The 22,231-nt window shown below is 44.8% G+C and overlaps 1 protein-coding gene across 7 annotated transcripts in view; it reads left to right on the top strand.

The window, feature by feature from the left end:
• Positions 1 to 17,263, top strand: part of LOC110496750 (CYFIP-related Rac1 interactor A) — a 101,621-nt gene extending 84,358 nt beyond the window's left edge. For 6 of the 7 annotated variants that reach the window (XM_036953609.1, XM_036953608.1, XM_036953614.1 and 3 more), the window contains 9 exons: positions 77 to 198; positions 1,897 to 2,002; positions 4,853 to 4,989; positions 5,818 to 5,895; positions 8,404 to 8,520; positions 10,023 to 10,102; positions 13,932 to 14,058; positions 14,205 to 14,275; positions 14,835 to 17,263. In XM_036953609.1, coding sequence (XP_036809504.1) covers positions 77 to 198; positions 1,897 to 2,002; positions 4,853 to 4,989; positions 5,818 to 5,895; positions 8,404 to 8,520; positions 10,023 to 10,102; positions 13,932 to 14,058; positions 14,205 to 14,275; positions 14,835 to 14,898 — 902 coding nt within the window. In that variant the 3' untranslated portion in view covers positions 14,899 to 17,263. The remainder of the gene's footprint in view (positions 1 to 76; positions 199 to 1,896; positions 2,003 to 4,852; positions 4,990 to 5,817; positions 5,896 to 8,403; positions 8,521 to 10,022; positions 10,103 to 13,931; positions 14,059 to 14,204; positions 14,276 to 14,834) is intronic. The other variant, XM_036953611.1, reaches the window with a different exon arrangement.
• Positions 17,264 to 22,231: the final 4,968 nt, after the last annotated feature.

The following is a 22,231-nucleotide window of genomic DNA, read 5'->3' on the forward strand; positions in this document are numbered from 1 at the left end:
ATGCTCCTCTCTACTCTCAACCCCAACCCTACCCTCCAAAACTCCATGTCCCATCATGCTCCTCTCCCTCCTCCAGATGCTCAGCCTACGGAGGCAGAGACGGCTGTATGGAACCAGGTCAGTGCTGTGCTGGAGGAGGCCCACGGCATCCTGGCTGAACTACAGTCATACAACGGGGCGGGACAGGAGATACGAGAGGTGAGGGGTGTGTGTGGAGGGGGGGGGGGACAGGAGATACAAGAGGTGAGGGGAGGGGTGTGTGAGGAGGGGGGGGGACAGGAGATACGAGAGGTGAGGGGAGGGGTGTGTGTGGAGGGGGGGGACAGGAGATACGAGAGGTGAGGGGAGGGGTGTGTGTAGGGAGGGGGGGGACAGGAGATACGAGAGGTGAGGGGTGTGTGAGGAGGGGGGGGGGCAGGAGATACGAGAGGTGAGGGGTGGGGTGTGTGAGGAGGGGGGGGACAGGAGATACGAGAGGTGAGGGGAGGGGTGTGTGTGGAGGGGGGGGGACAGGAGATACGAGAGGTGAGGGGTGTGTGTGGGGAGGGGGGGGACAGGAGATACGAGAGGTGAGGGGAGGGGTGTGTGAAGAGGGGGGGGGGTGACAGGAGATACGAGAGGTGAGGGAGGGGTGTGTGTGTGTGGGGAGGGGTGTGTGTGTGGGGGGTCAGGAGATACGAGAGGTGAGGGGAGGGGTGTGTGTGTGCAGGGAGGGGGGAGGACAGGAGATACGAGAGGTGAGGGGAGGGGTGTGTGTGCAGGGAGGGGGGGTGGCAACGACGACTAAACAGAATATGAATTTTTGTTAATGCCGCTAAGTGCTGTAACAAATGAAGCCAAATTGCAATAGGTAGCCTGCTATTCTGATACACACAAATGACTATTCACAAATAATAATTTACCTGAATATATTCCTTCCCCCGTTATTCATGTTATTATACTCTTGTTCACCAGCTGTGTACGTCTCTTAATTAGGAGAGAGCCTACAAGCCACACGGCCACAAACGTTACACTAACGGTTCATCAAACAGTTCTACTGTTCAAACGTTGGTCTTTAACGTGTGGTGGATGGGTGGTGTTGAGTCAAGTTCAAAGGTTTGCTCAGCTGTGTAACACACACACACACACACACACACACACACACAACAGTGATCTCTCTCTCTCTCTCTCTCTCACATCACAGACTTCAACGCAGCCTAGGTGGTCAGCCAGGCATCAAAACACAGAACACACAACAATCACGAACATGCTATTATCAACACCAGACAGGGAACCAGGGGCTTCAATTCCCACTCCTTGTATATCAACGACTACTGAGAAGAGAATAGCACGGCGGTTCAGCTTTGATCACTCTGTAGCGTAATAGTATTGAGTATTTGGTACAGTATAGTACTAGCTTCCTGCTGTAGTTTACGTTCCATTCAAATATATATTTTTTTATGGACAGCATAGAGCTTGAAGTAATCAATAATCTATCACATATGGCTCTCACTAATCCAGTCCTGTCAGATCAGTGATTACTTAAGGAAGGAAGGAATTCCTTTTAATGTTAGAAATACTTGTTCCCATTCCAGATGAACATTCTATATTTCCCTAAATTGTGGATTGTGTTTTCTAAGTTTCCAGAGACCAGAGCTCCAGAGCTCTGCTTCGGGAGCTTCCTCTCCTCTCCCTTCTTCCTCTCCTCTCCCTTCTTCCTCTCCTTCTTCTCTTCCTTTGTCGTCATCTTCCTCACCTTCTTCTTCTCTCCCTCTTCCTCTGTCGTCATCTTCCTCACCTTCTTCTTATTCTCTCCCTCTTCCTCACCTTCTTCTTCTCTCCCTCTTCCTCTGTTGTTATCTTCCTCACCTTCTTCTTCTTCTCTTCCTCTTTCGTCATCTTCCTCTCCTTCTCCAGGCCATCCAGAACCCAGGTGATCTGCAGTTACAGGAGAAGGCCTGGAACGCAGTCTGCCCCCTGGTGGCCAAGCTCAAACGCTTCTACGAGTTCTCCCTCCGACTGGGTGGGTGACACACACACAAGCATGCACGCAAACACACACACACATACATACATACATGCACACACACACAGCTCTTTCCTCCTCTGCAGTAGCCTGACCTATCAGGCAGGCAGCAGTTGCTAAGGCAACAACAGAACGCGGTCATTGAGCAGAGATAGAGAGATAGAGAGTGAGACAGCGAGAGGGGGAGAAAGGGAGAGGGGGAGAAAGAGAGTGAGACAGGGAGAGGGGGAGAGGGAGGGAGAGAGAGAAAGAGAGAGAGAGAGAGAGGGTTACTTCTCACACTAAACACAGATCCTACACCCTTCTCACACTAACCACAGACCCTACACACTTCTCACACTAAACAGACTTCTCACACTAAACACAGACCCTACACACTTCTCACACTAAACAAAGACCCTACACACTTCTCACACTAAACAAAGACCCTGCACACTTCTCACACTAAACACAGACCCTACACACTTCTCACACTAAACACAGATCCTACACACTTCTCACACTAAACACAGACCCTACACACTTCTCACACTAAACACAGATCCTACACACTTCTCACACTAAACACAGACCCTGCACACTTCTCACACTAAACACAGATCCTACACACTTCTCACACTAAACACAGACCCTACACACTTCTCATACTAAACACAGTGCCTTTAAACACTTCCTCGTCCAGGTGAAGGGGAGCTGGATCAGGAAGTAGCGAATAAGACTCACAATGTTTGACTACAAGAAGAAATGCAGACCTACAAGAAGAAATGCAGACCTTTACCAGTCCCCTCCACATCCCCATCTTCCTCTCCTGTAACGCAGACCTTCACCAGTCCCCTCCACATCCTCATCTTCCTCTCCTGTAACGCAGACCTTCACCAGTTCCCTCCACATCCCCATCTTCCTCTCCTGTAACGCAGACCTTCACCAGTCCCCTCCACATCCCCATCTTCCTCTCCTGTAACGCAGACCTTCACCAGTCCCCTCCACATCCCCATCTTCCTCTCCTGTAACGCAGACCTTCACCAGTCCCCTCCACATCCCCATCTTCCTCTCCTGTAACGCAGACCTTCACCAGTCCCCTCCACATCCCCATCTTCCTCTCCTGTAACGCAGACCTTCACCAGTCCCCTCCACATCCCCATCTTCCTCTCCTGTAACGCAGACCTTCACCAGTCCCCTCCACATCCCCATCTTCCTCTCCTGTAACGCAGACCTTCACCAGTCCCCTCCACATCCCCATCTTCCTCTCCTGTAACGCAGACCTTCACCAGTCCCCTCCACATCCTCATCTTCCTCTCCTGTAACGCAGACCTTCACCAGTCCCCTCCACATCCTCATCTTCCTCTCCTGTAACGCAGACCTTCACCAGTCCCCTCCACATCCCAATCTTCCTCTCCTGTAACGCAGACCTTCACCAGTCCCCTCCACATCCTCATCTTCCTCTCCTGTAACGCAGACCTTCACCAGTCCCCTCCACATCCTCGTCTTCCTCTCCTGTAACGCAGACCTTCACCAGTCCCCTCCACATCCCCATCTTCCTCTCCTGTAACGCAGACCTTCACCAGTCCCCTCCACATCCCCATCTTCCTCTCCTGTAACGCAGACCTTCACCAGTCCCCTCCACATCCCCATCTTCCTCTCCTGCAGTTACTGAAGCACACGCGAAGACGGCAGTACTCTACTGATGATAGAAATACAACACGTAGAATTCCCATACAGTGGCTCTGTGATGAGGAAGGATGTACCATTTGCTACCTGTTTAGAAAACTGAGAAAAGTCACAACAGTCTGAGAGGTGACGCAAGCAGTACACCCCTAACCCACAGGACATTACCAGGAACATTCTCTCTACTCACTCTATATCTACTTATTATATATCTAGCTAGTCTACTGGATATCTATGTAGCTCTCCAGTGGGCTAGCAGCAGGAGGAGAGAGATTATAGTTTTTTTTATCTATTATATATCTATGCTCCAGTAGCTCTGGGGTAGCAGCAGGGGGAGGGAGAGTGGAGATTCTATTAATTATATATCTATGCTCCAGTAGCTCTGAGCTAGCAGCAGGAGGAGGGAGAGTGGAGATTCTATTAATTATATATCTATGCTCCAGTAGCTCTGGGGTAGCAGCAGCAGGAGGAGGGAGAGTGGAGATTCTATTAATTATATATCTATGCTCCAGTAGCTCTGGGGTAGCAGCAGCAGGAGGAGGGAGAGTGGAGATTCTATTAATTATATATCTATGCTCCAGTAGCTCTGGGGTAGCAGCAGCAGCAGGAGGGAGAGTGGAGTTTCTATGAATTATATATCTATGCTCCAGTAGCTCTGAGCTAGCAGCAGGCGGAGGGAGAGTGGAGTTTCTATTAATTATATATCTATGCTCCAGTAGCTATGGGCCAACAGCAGGAAGAGGGAGAGTGGAGTTTCTATTAATTATATATCTATGCTCCAGTAGCTCTGAGCTAGCAGCAGGAGGAGGGAGAGTGGAGATTCTATCCAGGCCGTCTCAGATAAAACACATCAGTACTGTATTTATAGAAGAGCTGTTGAATAGTTAATGATTCAGAGGGAAGGGATTGGTCCCCACGGGACAGGCTGAGCCATTACTTTGACAGAGCTACATGCATCTATACCGTGGTCTGGGTTCAATAGCATGTGAATGGACACCATAGTGAGGGATATGATTAGGACAAGGACACAGGAATGCAGACAATACTATTTATGAATCGCATGTGTGTAATGTGGCTATAAGACAGTTCTGAGGAGCCACGAGCTCTTATGAAAACTTACATGATCAGCTGACTGAATACTAATGGTAATGATACTAACGTTATGTACATGTGTCTTTGTAGAAAATGCCTTGCGTAGCCTGTTGGAGGCGCTGACGAGCCCTCCCTACGCTCCCATGCAGCACCTAGAGAGAGAACAGGCCCTGGCCAAACAGTTCGCTGAGATACTCCACTTCACCCTCAGCTTCGACGAACTAAAAGTGAGGAGGAGGAGGAGCGAGGGATTTGGGAGGAGGAGAGAAAGAGGGAGGGAGGGAGGGAGGGGGGAGGGAAAAGTGGTCCTTACCTTCATTACACTTCATATCCCTTTCCTATACATACTTCTACTTCCTGTTGTGAATGACCAGTCTTTCTCCCCATCCTGTTGTGTTGTGAATGACCAGTCTTTCTCTCCATCCTGTTGTGTTGTGAATGACCAGTCTTTCTCTCCTTTCTGTTGTGAATGACCAGTCTTTCTCCCCATCTTGTTGTGTTGTGAATGACCAGTCTTTCTCTCCATCCTGTTGTGTTGTGAATTACCAGTCTTTCTCTCCTTTCTGTTGTGAATGACCAGTCTTTCTCCCCATCTTGTTGTGTTGTGAATGACCAGTCTTTCTCTCCATCCTGTTGTGTTGTGAATGACCAGTCTTTCTCTCCTTCCTGTTGTGAATGACCAGTCTCTCTCCTTCCTGTTGTGAATGACCAGTCTTTCTCTCCTTCCTGTTGTGAATGACCAGTCTCTCTCTCCTTCCTGTTGTCCTTCAGTGGGACACTAGGTCATCTTAAGAGTATAAAGTACTGGTTTTAACTGTACTTATTCTAGCCACTGTCCATCTTTGTCTCCCTCTCCCTCCCCCTCCTCTTTCCCCCCACCTCCCTCTCCCCCTCCCTAACCCTCTCTCTCCCCCGCCTTCCTTTTCCTCTCCCCCTCCATCTCCCACCCTCTCTCCTTCTCAACCTCCCTCCCTCTCCTTCTCCCCCTTCCTCTCTCTCCGTCTCACCCTCCCTCTCTCCTTTCCCCCTCCCTCTCTTTCCCCCTCCCCCTATAGATGACAAACCCAGCCATTCAGAATGACTTCAGCTACTACAGGAGGACAATCAGTAGAAACAGGCTGAACAACCAGCAGGTAAGATCATCAGTAGAAACAGGCTGAACAACCAGCAGGTAAAGGGCATGTTGGCCTGTGCTACATTGGTGCCTTTAACCTGGATCACTTGGCTAATCTGTCAGGCAGTTGCTAGGGTAACAGTGTTCATTACAAACTGTTACCATAGTCACATGTGAAAAAGATAAAAGCTACTCATCACCACAGTGTTTACTCATCAACACAGTGTTTACTCATCAACACAGTGTTTACTCATCAACACAGTGTTTACTCATCACCACAGTGTTTACTCATCAACACAGTGTTTACTCATCACCACATAGTACAGTGTTTACTCATCAACACAGTGTTTACTCATCACCACAGTGTTTACTCACCAAAACAGTGTTTACTCACCAACACAGTGTTTACTCACCAACACAGTGTTTACTCATCAACACATAGTACAGTGTTTACTCACCAACACAGTGTTTACTCATCAACACAGTGTTTACTCACCAACACAGTGTTTACTCATCAACACAGTGTTTACTCATCACCACAGTGTTTACTCATCAACACAGTGTTTACTCATCACCACAGTGTTTACTCATCAACACAGTGTTTACTCATCACCACAGTGTTTACTCACCACCACAGTGTTTACTCACCACCACAGTGTTTACTCACCACCACAGTGTTTACTCACCACCACAGTGTTTACTCATCAACACAGTGTTTACTCATCAACACAGTGTTTACTCATCACCACAGTGTTTACTCACCACCACAGTGTTTACTCATCAACACAGTGTTTACTCATCACCACATAGTACAGTGTTTACTCATCAACACAGTGTTTACTCACCACCACAGTGTTTACTCATCAACACAGTGTTTACTCATCACCACAGTGTTTACTCACCACCACAGTGTTTACTCATCAACACAGTGTTTACTCATCACCACATAGTACAGTGTTTACTCATCAACACAGTGTTTACTCATCACCACAGTGTTTACTCACCACCACAGTGTTTACTCACCAACGCAGTGTTTACTCATCACCACAGTGTTTACTCATCACCACAGTGTTTACTCATCAACACAGTGTTTACTCATCACCACATAGTACAGTGTTTACTCATCAACACAGTGTTTACTCATCAACACAGTGTTTACTCATCAACACAGTGTTTACTCATCACCACAGTGTTTACTCATCACCACATAGTACAGTGTTTACTCACCACCACAGTGTTTACTCATCAACACATAGTACAGTGTTTACTCACCACCACAGTGTTTACTCATCAATATATAGTACAGTGTTTACTCACCACCACAGTGTTGACTCATTAATATATAGTACAGTGTTTACTCAACACAGTGTTTACTCATCACCACAGTGTTTACTCACCACCACAGTGTTTACTCATCAACACAGTGTTTACTCATCAACACAGTGTTTACTCATCACCACAGTGTTTACTCACCACCACAGTGTTTACTCATCAACACAGTGTTTACTCATCACCACATAGTACAGTGTTTACTCACCACCACAGTGTTTACTCATCAACACAGTGTTTACTCATCACCACAGTGTTTACTCACCACCACAGTGTTTACTCATCAACACAGTGTTTACTCATCACCACATAGTACAGTGTTTACTCATCAACACAGTGTTTACTCATCACCACAGTGTTTACTCACCACCACAGTGTTTACTCACCAACGCAGTGTTTACTCATCACCACAGTGTTTACTCATCACCACAGTGTTTACTCATCAACACAGTGTTTACTCATCACCACATAGTACAGTGTTTACTCATCAACACAGTGTTTACTCATCAACACAGTGTTTACTCATCAACACAGTGTTTACTCATCACCACAGTGTTTACTCATCACCACATAGTACAGTGTTTACTCACCACCACAGTGTTTACTCATCAATATATAGTACAGTGTTTACTCAACACAGTGTTTACTCATTAATATATAGTACAGTGTTTACTCAACACAGTGTTTACTCATCACCACAGTGTTTACTCATCACCACAGTGTTTACTCATCAACACAGTGTTTACTCATCAACACAGTGTTTACTCATCACCACAGTGTTTACTCATCACCACAGTGTTTACTCATCAACACAGTGTTTACTCACCACCACAGTGTTTACTCATCAATATATAGTACAGTGTTTACTCATCAACACAGTGTTTACTCACCACCACAGTGTTGACTCATCAATATATAGTACAGTGTTTACTCAACACAGTGTTTACTCATCACCACAGTGTTTACTCATCACCACAGTGTTTACTCATCAACACAGTGTTTACTCATCACCACAGTGTTTACTCATCAATATATAGTACAGTGTTTTCTCTCTATGTAGATGTTTAATGAATTGCAAACAGGAAAAGCATTGAATGATGTCACATTAGATGACTTAATAATTCACAACAGTTAAAGTGGAATCCTGTGCCAAATATGCACATGTTGCCTTGTTCAAAACCATCTCTCTCTGCTGCAGTTGGAGGCAGAGAACGAGGTGAACAATGAGATGGCCAATCGGATGTCTCTGTTCTATGCCGAGGCCACGCCCATGCTGAAGACCTTGAGTAACGCCACCACCAAGTTTGTGTCAGAGGTCAGTCACGACCCCTGTCCCCTTGTTCTAGTCCCTACTTCCTTCCCCCATCACACCCCTCCCTCTGGTTCTTATTGTTAACTAGCGCCAACTCCTGCCCCCTTAAACAAGAGCCAATACTAGTCTTTACGAAAGCTACCAATCCAAGTCAAATCAAATCAAATGTATTTATATAGCCCTTCTTACATCAGCTGATATCTCAAAGTGCTGTACAGAAACCCAGCCTAACACCTCAAACAGCAAGCAATGCAGGTGTAGAAGCACGGTGGCTAGGAAAAACTCCCTAGAATGGCCAAAACCTAGGAAGAAACCTAGAGAGGAAGCAGGCTATGAGGGGTGGCCAGTCCTCTTCTGGCTGTGCCGGGTCGAGATTATAACAGAACATGGCCAAGATGTTCAAAGATGACCAGCATGGTCATATAATTGTAATCACAGTGAACAAGTCAGGGTTCCATAGCCGCAGGCAGAACAGTTGAAACTGGAGCAGCAGCACAGCCAGGTGGACTGGGGACAACAAGGAGTCATCAGGCCAGGTAGTCCTGAGGCATGGTCCTAGGGCTCAGGTACTCCGAGAGAGAGAGAAAGAAAGAGAGAATTAGAGAGAGCCTACTATTATTCACACAGGACACCGGATAAGACAGGATAAGTACTCCAGATATAACAGACTGACCCTAGCCCCCCGACACATGAACTACTGCAGCATAAATACTGGAGGCTGAGACAGGTGGGGTCAGGAGACACTGTGGCCCCATCCGATGACACCCCCAGACAGGGCCAAACAGGCAGGATATAACCCACTTTGCCAAAGCACAGCCCCCACACCACTAGAGGGATATCTTCAACCACCAACTTACCATCCTGAGACAAGGCTGAGTATAGCCCACAAAGATCTCCGCCACGGCAAAACCCAAGGGGGGGCGCCAACCCAGACAGGAAGAACACATCAGTGACTCAACCCACTCAAGTGACGCACCCCTCCTAGGGACGGCATGGAAGAGCACCAGTAAGCCAGTGACTCAGCCCCTGTAATTGGGTTAGAGGCAGAGAATCCCATTGGAAAGAGGGGAACCGGCCAGGCAGAGACAGCAAGGGCGGTTCGTTGCTCCAGTGCCTTTCCGTTCACCTTCACACTCCTGGGCCAGACTACACTCAAATAAAGGACCTACTGAAGAGATGAGTTTTCACCCTATACTAGCCTCACCACACCCCAAGTCACCCTATACTAGCCTCACCACACCCCAAGTCACCCTATACTTGCCTAACCACACCCCAAGCCTGGTATTTACTCTCCGTCTCCCCCCAGGGGCCAGCGTAGGTATTTACTCTCCGTCTCCCTCCAGGGGCCAGTGTAGGTATTTACTCTCCGTCTCTCCCCAGGGGACAGCGTAGGTATTTACTCTCCGTCTCCCCCCAGGGTTCATTGCTGGTATTTACTCTCCGTCTCCCCCCAGGGGCCATTGCTGGTATTTACTCTCTGTCTCCCCCTGCTGTCTGTGTTACAGAATAAGACCTTACCCATTGAAGACACCACAGACTGTCTGAGCACCATGGCCTGTGTGTGTCGCGTCATGCTGGAGACCCCGTGAGTAGCTCTCTTTTTCTCGTCCTTTCTTTCTCTAGTCCTGTCTTTCTCTAGTCCTTTCATTCTCTAGTCTCTTTCTCTAGTCCTTTCTTTCTCTAGTCTCTTTCTCTAGTCCTTTATTTCTCTAGTCCTTTATTTCTCTAGTCCTTTCATTCTCTAGTCTCTTTCTCTAGTCCTTTCATTCTCTAGTCTCTTTCTCTAGTCTCTTCCTCTAGTCCTTTATTTCTCTAGTCCTTTCATTTTCTAGTCTCTTTCTCTAGTCCTGTCTTTCTCTAGTCCTTTCATTTTCTAGTCTCTTTCTCTAGTCCTTTCTTTCTTTAGTCTCTTTCTCTAGTCCTTTCTTTCTTTAGTCTCTTTCTCTAGTCTTTTCTTTCTTTAGTCTCTTTCTCTAGTCCTTTCTTTCTCTAGTCTCTTTCTCTAGTTCTTTCTTTCTCTAGTCTCTTTCTCTAGTCCTTTCTTTCTCTAGTCTCTTTCTCTAGTCCTTTCATTCTCTAGTCTCTTTCTCTAGTCCTTTCTTTCTCTAGTCTCTTTCTCTAGTCCTTTCATTCTCTAGTCTCTTTCTCTGGTCCTCTCTTTCTCTAGTCCTTTATTTCTCTAGTCCTTTATTTCTCTAGTCCTTTCTTTCTCTAGTCTGTTCTTTCTCTAGTCTCTTTCTCTAGTCTCTTTCTCTAGTCCTTTCATTCTCTAGTCTCTTTCTCTAGTCCTTTCTTTCTCTAGTCCTTTCATTCTCTAGTCTCTTTCTCTAGTCCTTTCATTCTCTAGTCTCTTTCTCTAGTCTCTTCCTCTAGTCCTTTATTTCTCTAGTCCTTTCATTTTCTAGTCTCTTTCTCTAGTCCTGTCTTTCTCTAGTCCTTTCATTTTCTAGTCTCTTTCTCTAGTCCTTTCTTTCTTTAGTCTCTTTCTCTAGTCCTTTCTTTCTTTAGTCTCTTTCTCTAGTCTTTTCTTTCTTTAGTCTCTTTCTCTAGTCCTTTCTTTCTCTAGTCTCTTTCTCTAGTTCTTTCTTTCTCTAGTCTCTTTCTCTAGTCCTTTCTTTCTCTAGTCTCTTTCTCTAGTCCTTTCATTCTCTAGTCTCTTTCTCTAGTCCTTTCTTTCTCTAGTCTCTTTCTCTAGTCCTTTCATTCTCTAGTCTCTTTCTCTGGTCCTCTCTTTCTCTAGTCCTTTATTTCTCTAGTCCTTTATTTCTCTAGTTCTTTATTTCTCTAGTCTCTTTCTCTAGTCTCTTTCTCTAGTCTCTTTCTCTAGTCCTTTCATTCTCTAGTCTCTTTCTCTAGTCCTTTCTTTCTCTAGTCCTTTCATTCTCTAGTCTCTTTCTCTAGTCCTTTCTTTCTCTAGTCCTTTCTTTCTCTAGTCTCTTTCTCTAGTCCTTTCATTCTCTAGTCTCTTTCTCTAGTCCTTTCTTTCTCTAGTCTCTTTCTCTAGTCCTTTCTTTCTCTAGTCTCTTTCTCTAGTCCTCTCTTTCTCTAGTCCTCTCTTTCTCTAGTCCTCTCTTTTTCAATCCCTCTCTACATTCTCTCCTTATTTTACTCCACCTCTCTATTTCTTACTGTCTCTCTTGCTGTGTGATTAGCTCCACTCTTTCCATCCTCTTTCCTTATCTCGTTATGTCATGTCATGTCATCTCATGACCTTCAGGCCAAGTGAAAGCTGAATCGTTTTCCCCATATTTTCATTGTCTTTCTTTTACCTCTTATCTTTATAATTCAATATACCAAATTAAAGCTACACTTGTTATGAATCCAGCCAATGTGTCAGATTTAAAAAATGCTTTACGGCTAAAGCAAACGATGCTATTATCTGAGGATAGCACCCCAGTAAACAAAGAGAGAAAAGCATATTTCAACCCTGCAGACGCGACACAAAACGCAGAAATAAAAATATAATTCATGCCTTACCTTTGACGAGCATCTTTTGTTGGCACTCCAATATGTCCCATAAACATCACAAATGGTCCTTTTGTTCAATAAAATCCATTGATATATATCCAAAATGTTCATTTATTTGGCGCGTTTGATCCAGAAAAACACTGGTTCCAACTTGCGCAACGTAACTACGAAATATCTCAAAAGTTACCTGTAAGCATTGTCCAAACATATCAAACTACTTTTGTAATACAACTTTAGGTATTTTTGAACGTAAATAATTGATCAAATTGAAGACGGGATGATCAGTGTTCAATACCGGAGGAAAACAAAGTGGAGCGTGCTTTCAGGTCACGAGCCTCTAACAAAGACTACACTAGACTCGAGCCTCGTTCTGAACAGTCTTACTTCTTCATTTCTCAAAGGAAAAACTTCAACCAATTTCTAAAGACTGTTGACATCCAGTGGAAGCGATAGGAACTGCAGGAAAGTCGATTAGAAATCTGGATTCCCAATGAAAACCCATTGAAAAGAGAGTGACCTCAAAACAAAACAAAACTCTGAACGGTTTGTCCTCGGGGTTTCGCCTGCCAAATAAGTTATGTTATACTCACAGACACGATTCAAACAGTTTTAGAAACTTCCGAGTGTTTTCTATCCAAATCTACTAATACTATGCATATCTTATCTTAGCTTCTGGGTCTGAGTAGCAGGCCGTTTACTTTGGACACGCTTCTTATCCGGACGTGAAAATACTGCCCCCTATCCCAAATACGGGTCCCAAAGAAGTTAAAGGCACAGTCAACTTAGTGTATGTAAACTTCTGACCCACTGGAAATGTGATACAGTGAATTATAAGTTATAAAAAATCTGTCAGTAAACAATTGTTGGAAAAATGACTTGTGTCATGCACAAAGTAGATGTTCTAACCGACTTGCCAAAACTATAGTTTGTTAACAAGAAAGTGGTTGAAAAACCAGTTTTAATTACTCCAACCTAAGTTTATGTAAACTTCCGACTTCAGCTGTATATATATTGAAGAGGGCGGGGATTTAGCCACAGCCATGTGGAAAGAAATGTGTCTGTTTTTTGCCAATTTTAACAACACGCGTTGTTTGTGTTCATGGATTCTATTATGTCGTATGTTTTTCCCCCTACACCATTTTACATCAATTGTATAGCAGATCCTCATGGCAAATTGGGTCAAAAAAAATAATTTTAAATCAACAAAGCTTGAGAAGACTGTCTTTGGTTTGGTTTGTTTGTCAATTAGGGTGAGCAGGGTGAAAACGTGGTCTGTAATTTGGTAAAAAGCCAATTTGACATTTGCTCAGTACATTGTTTTCACCGAGGAAATGTACAAGTCTGCTATTAATGATAATGCAGAGGATTTTTCCAAGGTTGCTGTTGACACATTATTGGCATGATAACTCATTATCATAAAAGTCATTATCCAAAAGAACATCAGCGTCTTAAAGCTGATTAAAGCAATAACAATCCCGCTCTCTTTCTCTCTCCCTTTCTCTACCCCCTTACTCTCTCACCCTCCCTCTGCCTCTCTCTCCCCCCTTACTCTCTCACCCTCCCTCTGCCTCTCTCTCCCCCCTTACTCTCTCACCCTCCCTCTGCCTCTCTCTCCCTCTTTCTACCCCCTTACTCTCTCACCCTCCCCTGCCTCTCTCTGCCTCTCTCTACCCCCTTACTCTCTCACCCTCCCTCTGCCTCTCTCTACCCCCTTACTCTGCCTCTCTCTCCCTCTCTCTACCCCTCCCTTTGCCTCTCTCACCCTCCCTCTGCCTCTCTCTGCCTCTCTCACCCTCTCTCACCCTCCCTCTGCCTCTCTTTCCCTCTCTCTCCACCCCCTTTCCCCCTTCCTCTCTCTATCTCTTCCCCCTCTCCCTTTCTCCCTCCCTCCCCCCACCTACCTCTCTCCGATCCCTTCCCCCTCCGTCCCTCTCCTCTCTCCATAGTGAGTACCGTTGTAGGTTCACCAACACAGACACCATGTTGTTCTGTATGAGGGTGATGGTGGGAGTGATCATTCTGTACGACCATGTCCACCCTGTAGGAGCCTTTGCCAAGACCTCCAAAATAGACGTAAGACACACAAACATCCATGTTTCTACTCTTATACTGCTTAAAATGCTGATTCTATCTGACCACACATGCCTTGATGTCCTCAAGTAGGGTGATGACCTCAGTCTAAAGCGGTGTGTATCTTTGGTTTGTGTGCGTGCGTACAGATGAAGGGCTGCATCAAGGTGCTGAAAGAACAGCCTTCCAACAGCGTGGAGGGACTACTGAACGCACTGAGGTGAGGAGAGAGGGAGGGAGAGAGGGAGAGAGAGAGGCAGAGAGAGGCAGAGAGAGAGAGAGAGAGAGGGAGAGAGAGAGAGGCAGAGAGAGAGAGGGAGAGAGAGAGGCAGAGAGAGAGAGAGAGGGAGAGAGAGAGAGGCAGAGAGAGAGAGAGAGAGAGGGAGGGAGAGAGGCAGAGAGAGAGAGAGGGAGAGAGAGGCAGAGAGGGAGAGAGAGAGGGAGGCAGAGAGAGAGGCAGAGAGAGAGGCAGAGAGAGAGGCAGAGAGAGAGGCAGAGAGGGAGAGAGAGAGAGGCAGAGAGAGAGAGAGAGAGGGAGAGAGAGAGAGAGAGAGAGAGGCAGAGAGGCAGAGAGAGAGAGAGAGGCAGAGAGGCAGAGAGAGAGAGAGAGAGAGGCAGAGAGGCAGAGAGAGAGAGAGAAAGGCAGAGAGAGAGTAGACAGAGAGACAGACAGAGGTAGAGAGTGTAGATTGTATGTACATATACTCGTCTCACGTGTCTTTCTCTCCTCCTGTCCTCTCCCCCCTTCCATCCTCTCTTCTCCTCCTCCTCCTCTCCAGGTATACGACCCGACATCTAAACGACGACAGCACCTCCAAACAAATCAGGGCTCTTCTCCAATGAGAGTGAGAGGAGCAGAGAGAGGGAAGGAAGATGAGATAGCGAACACGGAGGGAGATGAAGAAGAACGAGGGGAGAACAAACTGTGGTGTGCTGAATCCTGTTTGTTTACAAGAATGAAAAGCAAAATGATCCGGTCTGATAAGAAGCGCTGATGAAAAGAACAAGTCTATGTGTTGCTCATCATTCTGTCTCCCATTTTGTAAAAAAGAAAATGAAGGAAGAGAAACTATAGAGATATATATTAAAGAGAAAAATAGCGAAACAAAAAAAATAAACAAGTGTTACAAGATGGAAATAAGACTAAAGAAGAAGAACAACAAGGAAAAAGCTATATTAATAAGACTAAAGAAGAAGAACAACAAGGAAAAAGCTATATTAATAAGACTAAAGAAGAAGAACAACAAGGAAAAAGCTATATTAATAAGACTAAAGAAGAAGAACAACAAGGAAAAAGCTATATTAATAAGACTAAAGAAGAAGAACAACAAGGAAAAAGCTATATTAGAAAATCTACAGTCAGTAAACAAAACTCAAACAAACAAAAAACTGAAAATAAACACAAAAATATTAATATTCCGTACAACAACGTTAGTCTGAAAAATATTTTTGCACTGGTGTAGAATATAAACAACGCTGTCTGTTAGTCTCTAAGTAGCCGCTGTAAAGATTTAAACCAGGCTCCATTACAAACATTAAAGAATAAGACTGGGATTGACAAAACGGCCTGATTCCAAACCAATAGCTTGTCCCTTTCCAAAAGTCCTGACTCCTCCAATCTAAAAGGACTTGGAGTTATATGCAGTACAAATCCAAACAATCTGTCAGGTAGCCAACAAGGTCCTAGGGATCGGGATGAGGTATTGGTTTGGGACTGGGCACCTGTGTAGATTAGGCTCAGTCTCTGCATTGAGGGTCCATCCCAATCGTCTAAAGGGGCTTCCTCCACTCCTCACCCTCTCCTCATTTCCTCTCCTTCATCTGCACTGAACTGAAAACACAGGTGTTAAGTTAAGGTAATGTGATGGATACAAACCAGAAATGAGCTCTCACTTTGCTCAGCTCTTTCACATCATTGCAGATGAAGGAAAGTCAGAAAGGAGACATGGAGGGAAATCTATTTTAGCGTATTGAGATGCACCCAGACACTCCATGTTGATTTCCTCATCATACAACCACTCCTATTGATCCTAACCCCGCCCCCCCCCCCCCCCTCCCATCCACTTGCATCGTAACCATGGGAGCTGTGGGTGTTCTTGGCACTAGTTACACCGTATATGGAGTTGGTGATTCAGACCTCTTTATGGTGCCAAAACCTTTTTATTATCCACATTAAAGTTCATACAACTTTTCATACAACAAGTGCCAAAGCTACTGCATCATCAGAAGGTGAGGATTGAGTTAAGGAGATAGTGACTACAACAAGCCTTGTAACACTGCTTGATATCTCTCTTTAGGGGGTTAAGGAGATAGTGACTGACTACTAGATATCTCTCTTTAGGGGGTTAAGGAGATAGTGACTGACTACTAGATATCTATCTTGAGGGGGTTAAGGAGATAGTGACTGACTACTAGATATCTATCTTTAGGGGGTTAAGGAGATAGTGACTGACTACTAGATATCTATCTTGAGGGGGTTAAGGAGATAGTGAGTGACTACTAGATATCTCTCTTTAGGGGGTTAAGGAGATAGTGACTGACTACTAGAGCTCTCTCTTTAGGGGGTTAAGGAGATAGTGACTGACTACTAGATATCTCTCTTTAGGGGGTTATTTAAGGAGATAGTGACTGACTACTAGATATCTATCTTGAGGGGGTTAAGGAGATAGTGACTGACTACTAGATATCTCTCTTTAGGGGGTTAAGGAGATAGTGACTGACTACTAGAGCTCTCTCTTTAGGGGGTTAAGGAGATAGTGACTGACTACTAGATATCTCTCTTTAGGGGGCTATTTAAGGAGATAGTGACTGACTACTAGATATCTCTCTTTAGGGGGCTATTTAAGGAGATAGTGACTGACTACTAGATATCTCTCTTTAGGGGGTTAAGGAGATAGTGACTGACTACTAGATATCTCTCTTTAGGGGGTTAAGGAGATAGTGACTGACTACTAGATATCTCTCTTTAGGGGGTTAAGGAGATAGTGACTGACTACTAGATATCTCTCTTTAGGGGGTTAAGGAGATAGTGACTGACTACTAGAGCTCTCTCTTTAGGGGGCTATTTAAGGAGATAGTGACTGACTACTAGATATCTCTCTTTAGGGGGCTATTTAAGGAGATATTGACCATAAGCGTTTTGCTACACTCGCATTAACATCTGCTATCCATGTGTGTGTGACCAATAAAATGTGATTGAAAACACAAAGAGAAGGGCAGAGACAAGCCTATCAGGGAGGGACTAAGGCAACATCATAAGAGGATAGATACACGCAGAGAAACACACACACACAGAGGCAGAGTCATTAGATCACTCAGAGATTCGCAGTGTAAATAAGTGAGCGAGCTGAGTATTTTCTCATCAGGCTCCTACAAGGCCAGCTCGGGTCCTCCAGAATAAAATACACAACAACAATAACAACAAGCGTGCTTATGATCCACTAGAGAGTTCTTCTTTTAGTATGAGGCAAATAAACAGTCAAGTCACTGAATAAGTGGGTATTGAACATAAAGAATTTGAAAAGGAGATTTTACAAAGCATTGTTGTACTTTCCATGTCGATAGACCCCATTCTAACTTCATTTGAGCTCATAATGTATTTTCTATACATGGGGTATGTGGCACAAGCATATTCTGTATAAATATATAGACGGCATGTTGTAAAAGTTCTGACATAAAAGGTGTTTTTGTTCCTTTTTAATTGTTCAGTGAAGCTGACATTGGGAATGTGTTGTCTCTCTCAGAAATCCAACGGCTTGGCTTGGACCATTGGACTTGCTATAGTGAGTCATATGTTTCAAAAGAATTCAAACTTCATCTAGGAGAGGGGGGGGGGGGGACTAAAGGGGGTTCATCTAGGAGGGGGGGACTAAAGGGGCTTCATCTAGGAGGGGGGGGGACTAAAGGGGCTTCATCTATGAGTGGGGGGCTAAAGGGGGTTCATCTAGGAGGAGGGGGGACTAAAGAGGCTTCATCTAGGAGGGGGGGGGGGGGGGGGCTAAAGGGGCTTCATCTAGGAGGGGGGGGCTAAAGGGGGTTCATCTAGGAGGAGGGGGGACTAAAGGGGCTTCATCTAGGAGGGGGGGGGACTAAAGGGGCTTCATCTAGGAAGGGGGGGACTAAAGGGGCTTCATCTGGGGGGGGGGGACTAAAGGGGCTTCATCTGGGGGGGGGACTAAAGGGGCTTCATCTAGAGGGGGGGCTAAAGGGGCTTCATCTAGGAGGGGGGGGGACTAAAGGGGCTTCATCTAGGAGGGGGGGCTAAAGGGGCTACATCTAGGAGGGGGGGGACTAAAGGGGCTTCATCTAGGAGGGGGGGACTAAAGGGGCTTCATCTAGGAGGGGGGGACTAAAGGGGCTTCATCTAGGAGGGGGGAGGGACTAAAGGGGCTTCATCTAGTGGAGGGGGGGACAAAAGGGGAGCTGTCCATTTGCTTGTTATTTTGTACATTTTGTGCAACAATAAAAATGTGTAATTTATTACATTCAACCAATGACGTGTGGTGTTTTTGTGGTCTTAACAGGATGCATTTATTTGGCGTTTGAAATTCAACAGAAGGACAACAGAGTTCCAAATGTGGATCAAATGAGTGGAAGTATTTTGATATTTTGTGATATTTTTTCACTCCAATGCACACAAAGAATGCATCCCAAATTGGCACCCTATTCCCTACATTGGTCTGAAGTAGTGCACTATGTAGGGAATAGTGTGCCATTTTGGGTGGGACACAATTCCCATTTTTGGACACACATATAAGGAGGTGTGTCTGATTAAGGATCCCTCTAATACCTCTCACATGGAAAAATGTAACTCAAGCAAAACCAATCTCCACTGTTATTTTGTAGGGATCAATACAACCAATGTTTGTAGTTTAAATAAACAGGGAAGCCATAACAGTGTCTGCTTGCAAATAGCACCCTATTCCCTATAATCAGTACCTATTCCCAGTACATATTCCCTATATTCAGTACCTATTCCCAGTACCTATTCCCTATATTCAGTACCTATTCCCTACATTCAGTACCTATTCCCTATATACAGTACCTATTCCCTATATACAGTACCTATTCCCAGTACCTATTCCCTATATTCAGTACCTATTCCCAGCACCTATTCCCTATATTCAGTACCTATTCCCTATATTCAGTACCTATTCCCTATATTCAGTACGTATTCCCAGTACCTATTCCCTATATTCAGTACCTATTCCCTATATTCAGTACCTATTCCCTATTCCCAGTACCTATTCCCTATATTCAGTACCTATTCCCTATATACAGTACCTATTCCCTATATTCAGTACCTATTCCCAGTACCTATTCCCTATATTCAGTACCTATTCCCTATATTCAGTACCTATTCCCTATGTTCAGTACCTATTCCCAGTACCTATTCCCTATATTCAGTACCTATTCCCTATATTCAGTAACTATTCCCAGTACCTATTCCCTATATTCAGTACCTATTCCATATATACATGACCTATTCCCTATATTCAGTACCTATTCCCTATATTCAGTACCTATTCCCTATATTCAGTACCTATTCCCTATGTTCAGTACCTATTCCCAGTACCTATTCCCTATATTCAGTACCTATTCCCTATATTCAGTAACTATTCCCAGTACCTATTCCCTATATACAGTACCTATTCCCTATATACAGTACCTATTCCCAGTACCTATTCCCTATAATCAGTACCTATTCCCAGTACATATTCCCTATATTCAGTACCTATTCCCAGTACCTATTCCCTATATTCAGTACCTATTCCCTACATTCAGTACCTATTCCCTATATACAGTACCTATTCCCTATATACAGTACCTATTCCCAGTACCTATTCCCTATATTCAGTACCTATTCCCAGCACCTATTCCCTATATTCAGTACCTATTCCCTATATTCAGTACCTATTCCCTATATTCAGTACGTATTCCCAGTACCTATTCCCTATATTCAGTACCTATTCCCTATATTCAGTACCTATTCCCTATTCCCAGTACCTATTCCCTATATTCAGTACCTATTCCCTATATACAGTACCTATTCCCTATATTCAGTACCTATTCCCAGTACCTATTCCCTATATTCAGTACCTATTCCCTATATTCAGTACCTATTCCCTATGTTCAGTACCTATTCCCAGTACCTATTCCCTATATTCAGTACCTATTCCCTATATTCAGTAACTATTCCCAGTACCTATTCCCTATATTCAGTACCTATTCCATATATACATGACCTATTCCCTATATTCAGTACCTATTCCCTATATTCAGTACCTGTTCCCTATATACATGACCTATTCCCTATATACAGTATCTATTCCCTATATACATGACCTATTCCCTATATACATGACCTATTCCCTATATACATGACCAATTCCCTATATACATTACCTATTCCCTATATTCACTACCTATTCCATATGTAATGCTGTAATTTTGACCAGGGATCATAGGGATCATTGGACTCATTGGCCACATAAGGATCATAGGACTCATTGGTCACATAAGGCTCATAGGACACAAGGCCCATAGGACTCATAGAGCTCATAGGACTCATTGGCCACATAAGGATCATAGGACTCATTGGTCACATAAGGATCATAGGACTCATATGGATCATAGGACTCAGAGCTCATAGGACTCATTGGCCACATAAGGATCATAGGGCTCATAGGACTTACAGGGATCATAGGACTGATTGAGTCCTACAGGCTCATAGGGCGGCTCATAGGACTGATTGAGTCCTACAGGCTCATAGGGTGGCTCATAGGACTGATTGAGTCCTACAGGCTCATAGGGCGGCTCATAGGACTGATTGAGTCCTACAGGCTCATAGGGCGGCTCATAGGACTGATTGAGTCCTACAGGCTCATAGGGCGGCTCATAGGACTTACAGGGATCATAGGGCCCTGGTCAAAAGTAGGAAGTGTTACAGTGGGATGAGCCTCTTTCTATTCTATCGCAACACTGATCCCCAATACTGTATTGCTGCTAGTGCTGTACATGGTGGTGACTGGTCAACTCCGCTGCTCTTGTTGGGCATTTGGCAATGATGGAGCACTATTGAATGGAGAAAGGACGAGTCAGACGTTAGTCTGCAGGCCTCAATACTTAGCAAAAGGGAAAGATTGGCACTGTGCTTTAAGATGGAATGACGTCATATTTGTTTGTCTCTTAGATCAATTTCCTCCCAAGCAATCAATCAATCAATGCCTCTGCAGTCACACTTGCTCGTCTCACCAGAAGGGGGCGTCAGAGGATAAGAAACATGGCCGTCCTGTTTCACTACGCAGCACTGGGGGAAGGGGGGGGGGGGGGGGGTAAGAATACCTTAATAGAAAATGACTCAAGTAAAATAACTGTCAGTTTACTCTAGGGCAAGAGGACAAAGGGCATGCGGTATAAATTTACACATGAAATAGAAAGCAGGCCAACCTAAATAATTTCATAACACACATAAACAACAACAACAACAACAACAACAACAAATGGTCCCTTTGTCACAAAGTGACAAGTCAAAAAGGATAGAACACGGGATGTGAAGAGTTAACAGATCCACAGAGAAGAAACAGATAACATCCTCTTCCTCTAACCGTTGATACCACCACCCCACCCCCCCACCCCCCACCCCCCCCCCACCCCCCCAGGCCAGACCCTATGACTCAGCCTACAGTAAATAATAGAGCTGAACAAAGACAGGAGTGCATTCTGGGACAGAGTTCCAGGAGAACAGAGGGAGTTCTGAGGTTCCGTTGAACAGCTGGAGTAAATCAAACGGAACACAGTGTGTCTCTGTCCCCCCCCCCCACCCCCCCAAAAACAAAAGGTGAGATAAACTGAACGGTTGTGTACATGGAAATACAGATATGTTTCTATCGATCATCTCCATACAGTGTAGGACGATGCTTTCTATATCATGTTAACTAAGACCTCACAGGCTATAATGTAGACACCTGTAATGAATTATACAGTGTGTAGTATTTACAGTACTGTAAGCACACACACACACACACACACACACACACACACACACACACACACACACACACACACACACACACACTGCAGGCTCACCACACCCTTAACTGCCAGACGAAGTAACCACTAACATGACAGTGTTTTCATAGAACACAGACTAGCTCCGGCAGAGGTGCAATCAGCT

The sequence above is a fragment of the Oncorhynchus mykiss genome, chromosome 18 (assembly GCF_013265735.2).
Source record: "Oncorhynchus mykiss isolate Arlee chromosome 18, USDA_OmykA_1.1, whole genome shotgun sequence".
NCBI classification, from domain to species: Eukaryota; Metazoa; Chordata; class Actinopteri; order Salmoniformes; family Salmonidae; genus Oncorhynchus; species Oncorhynchus mykiss.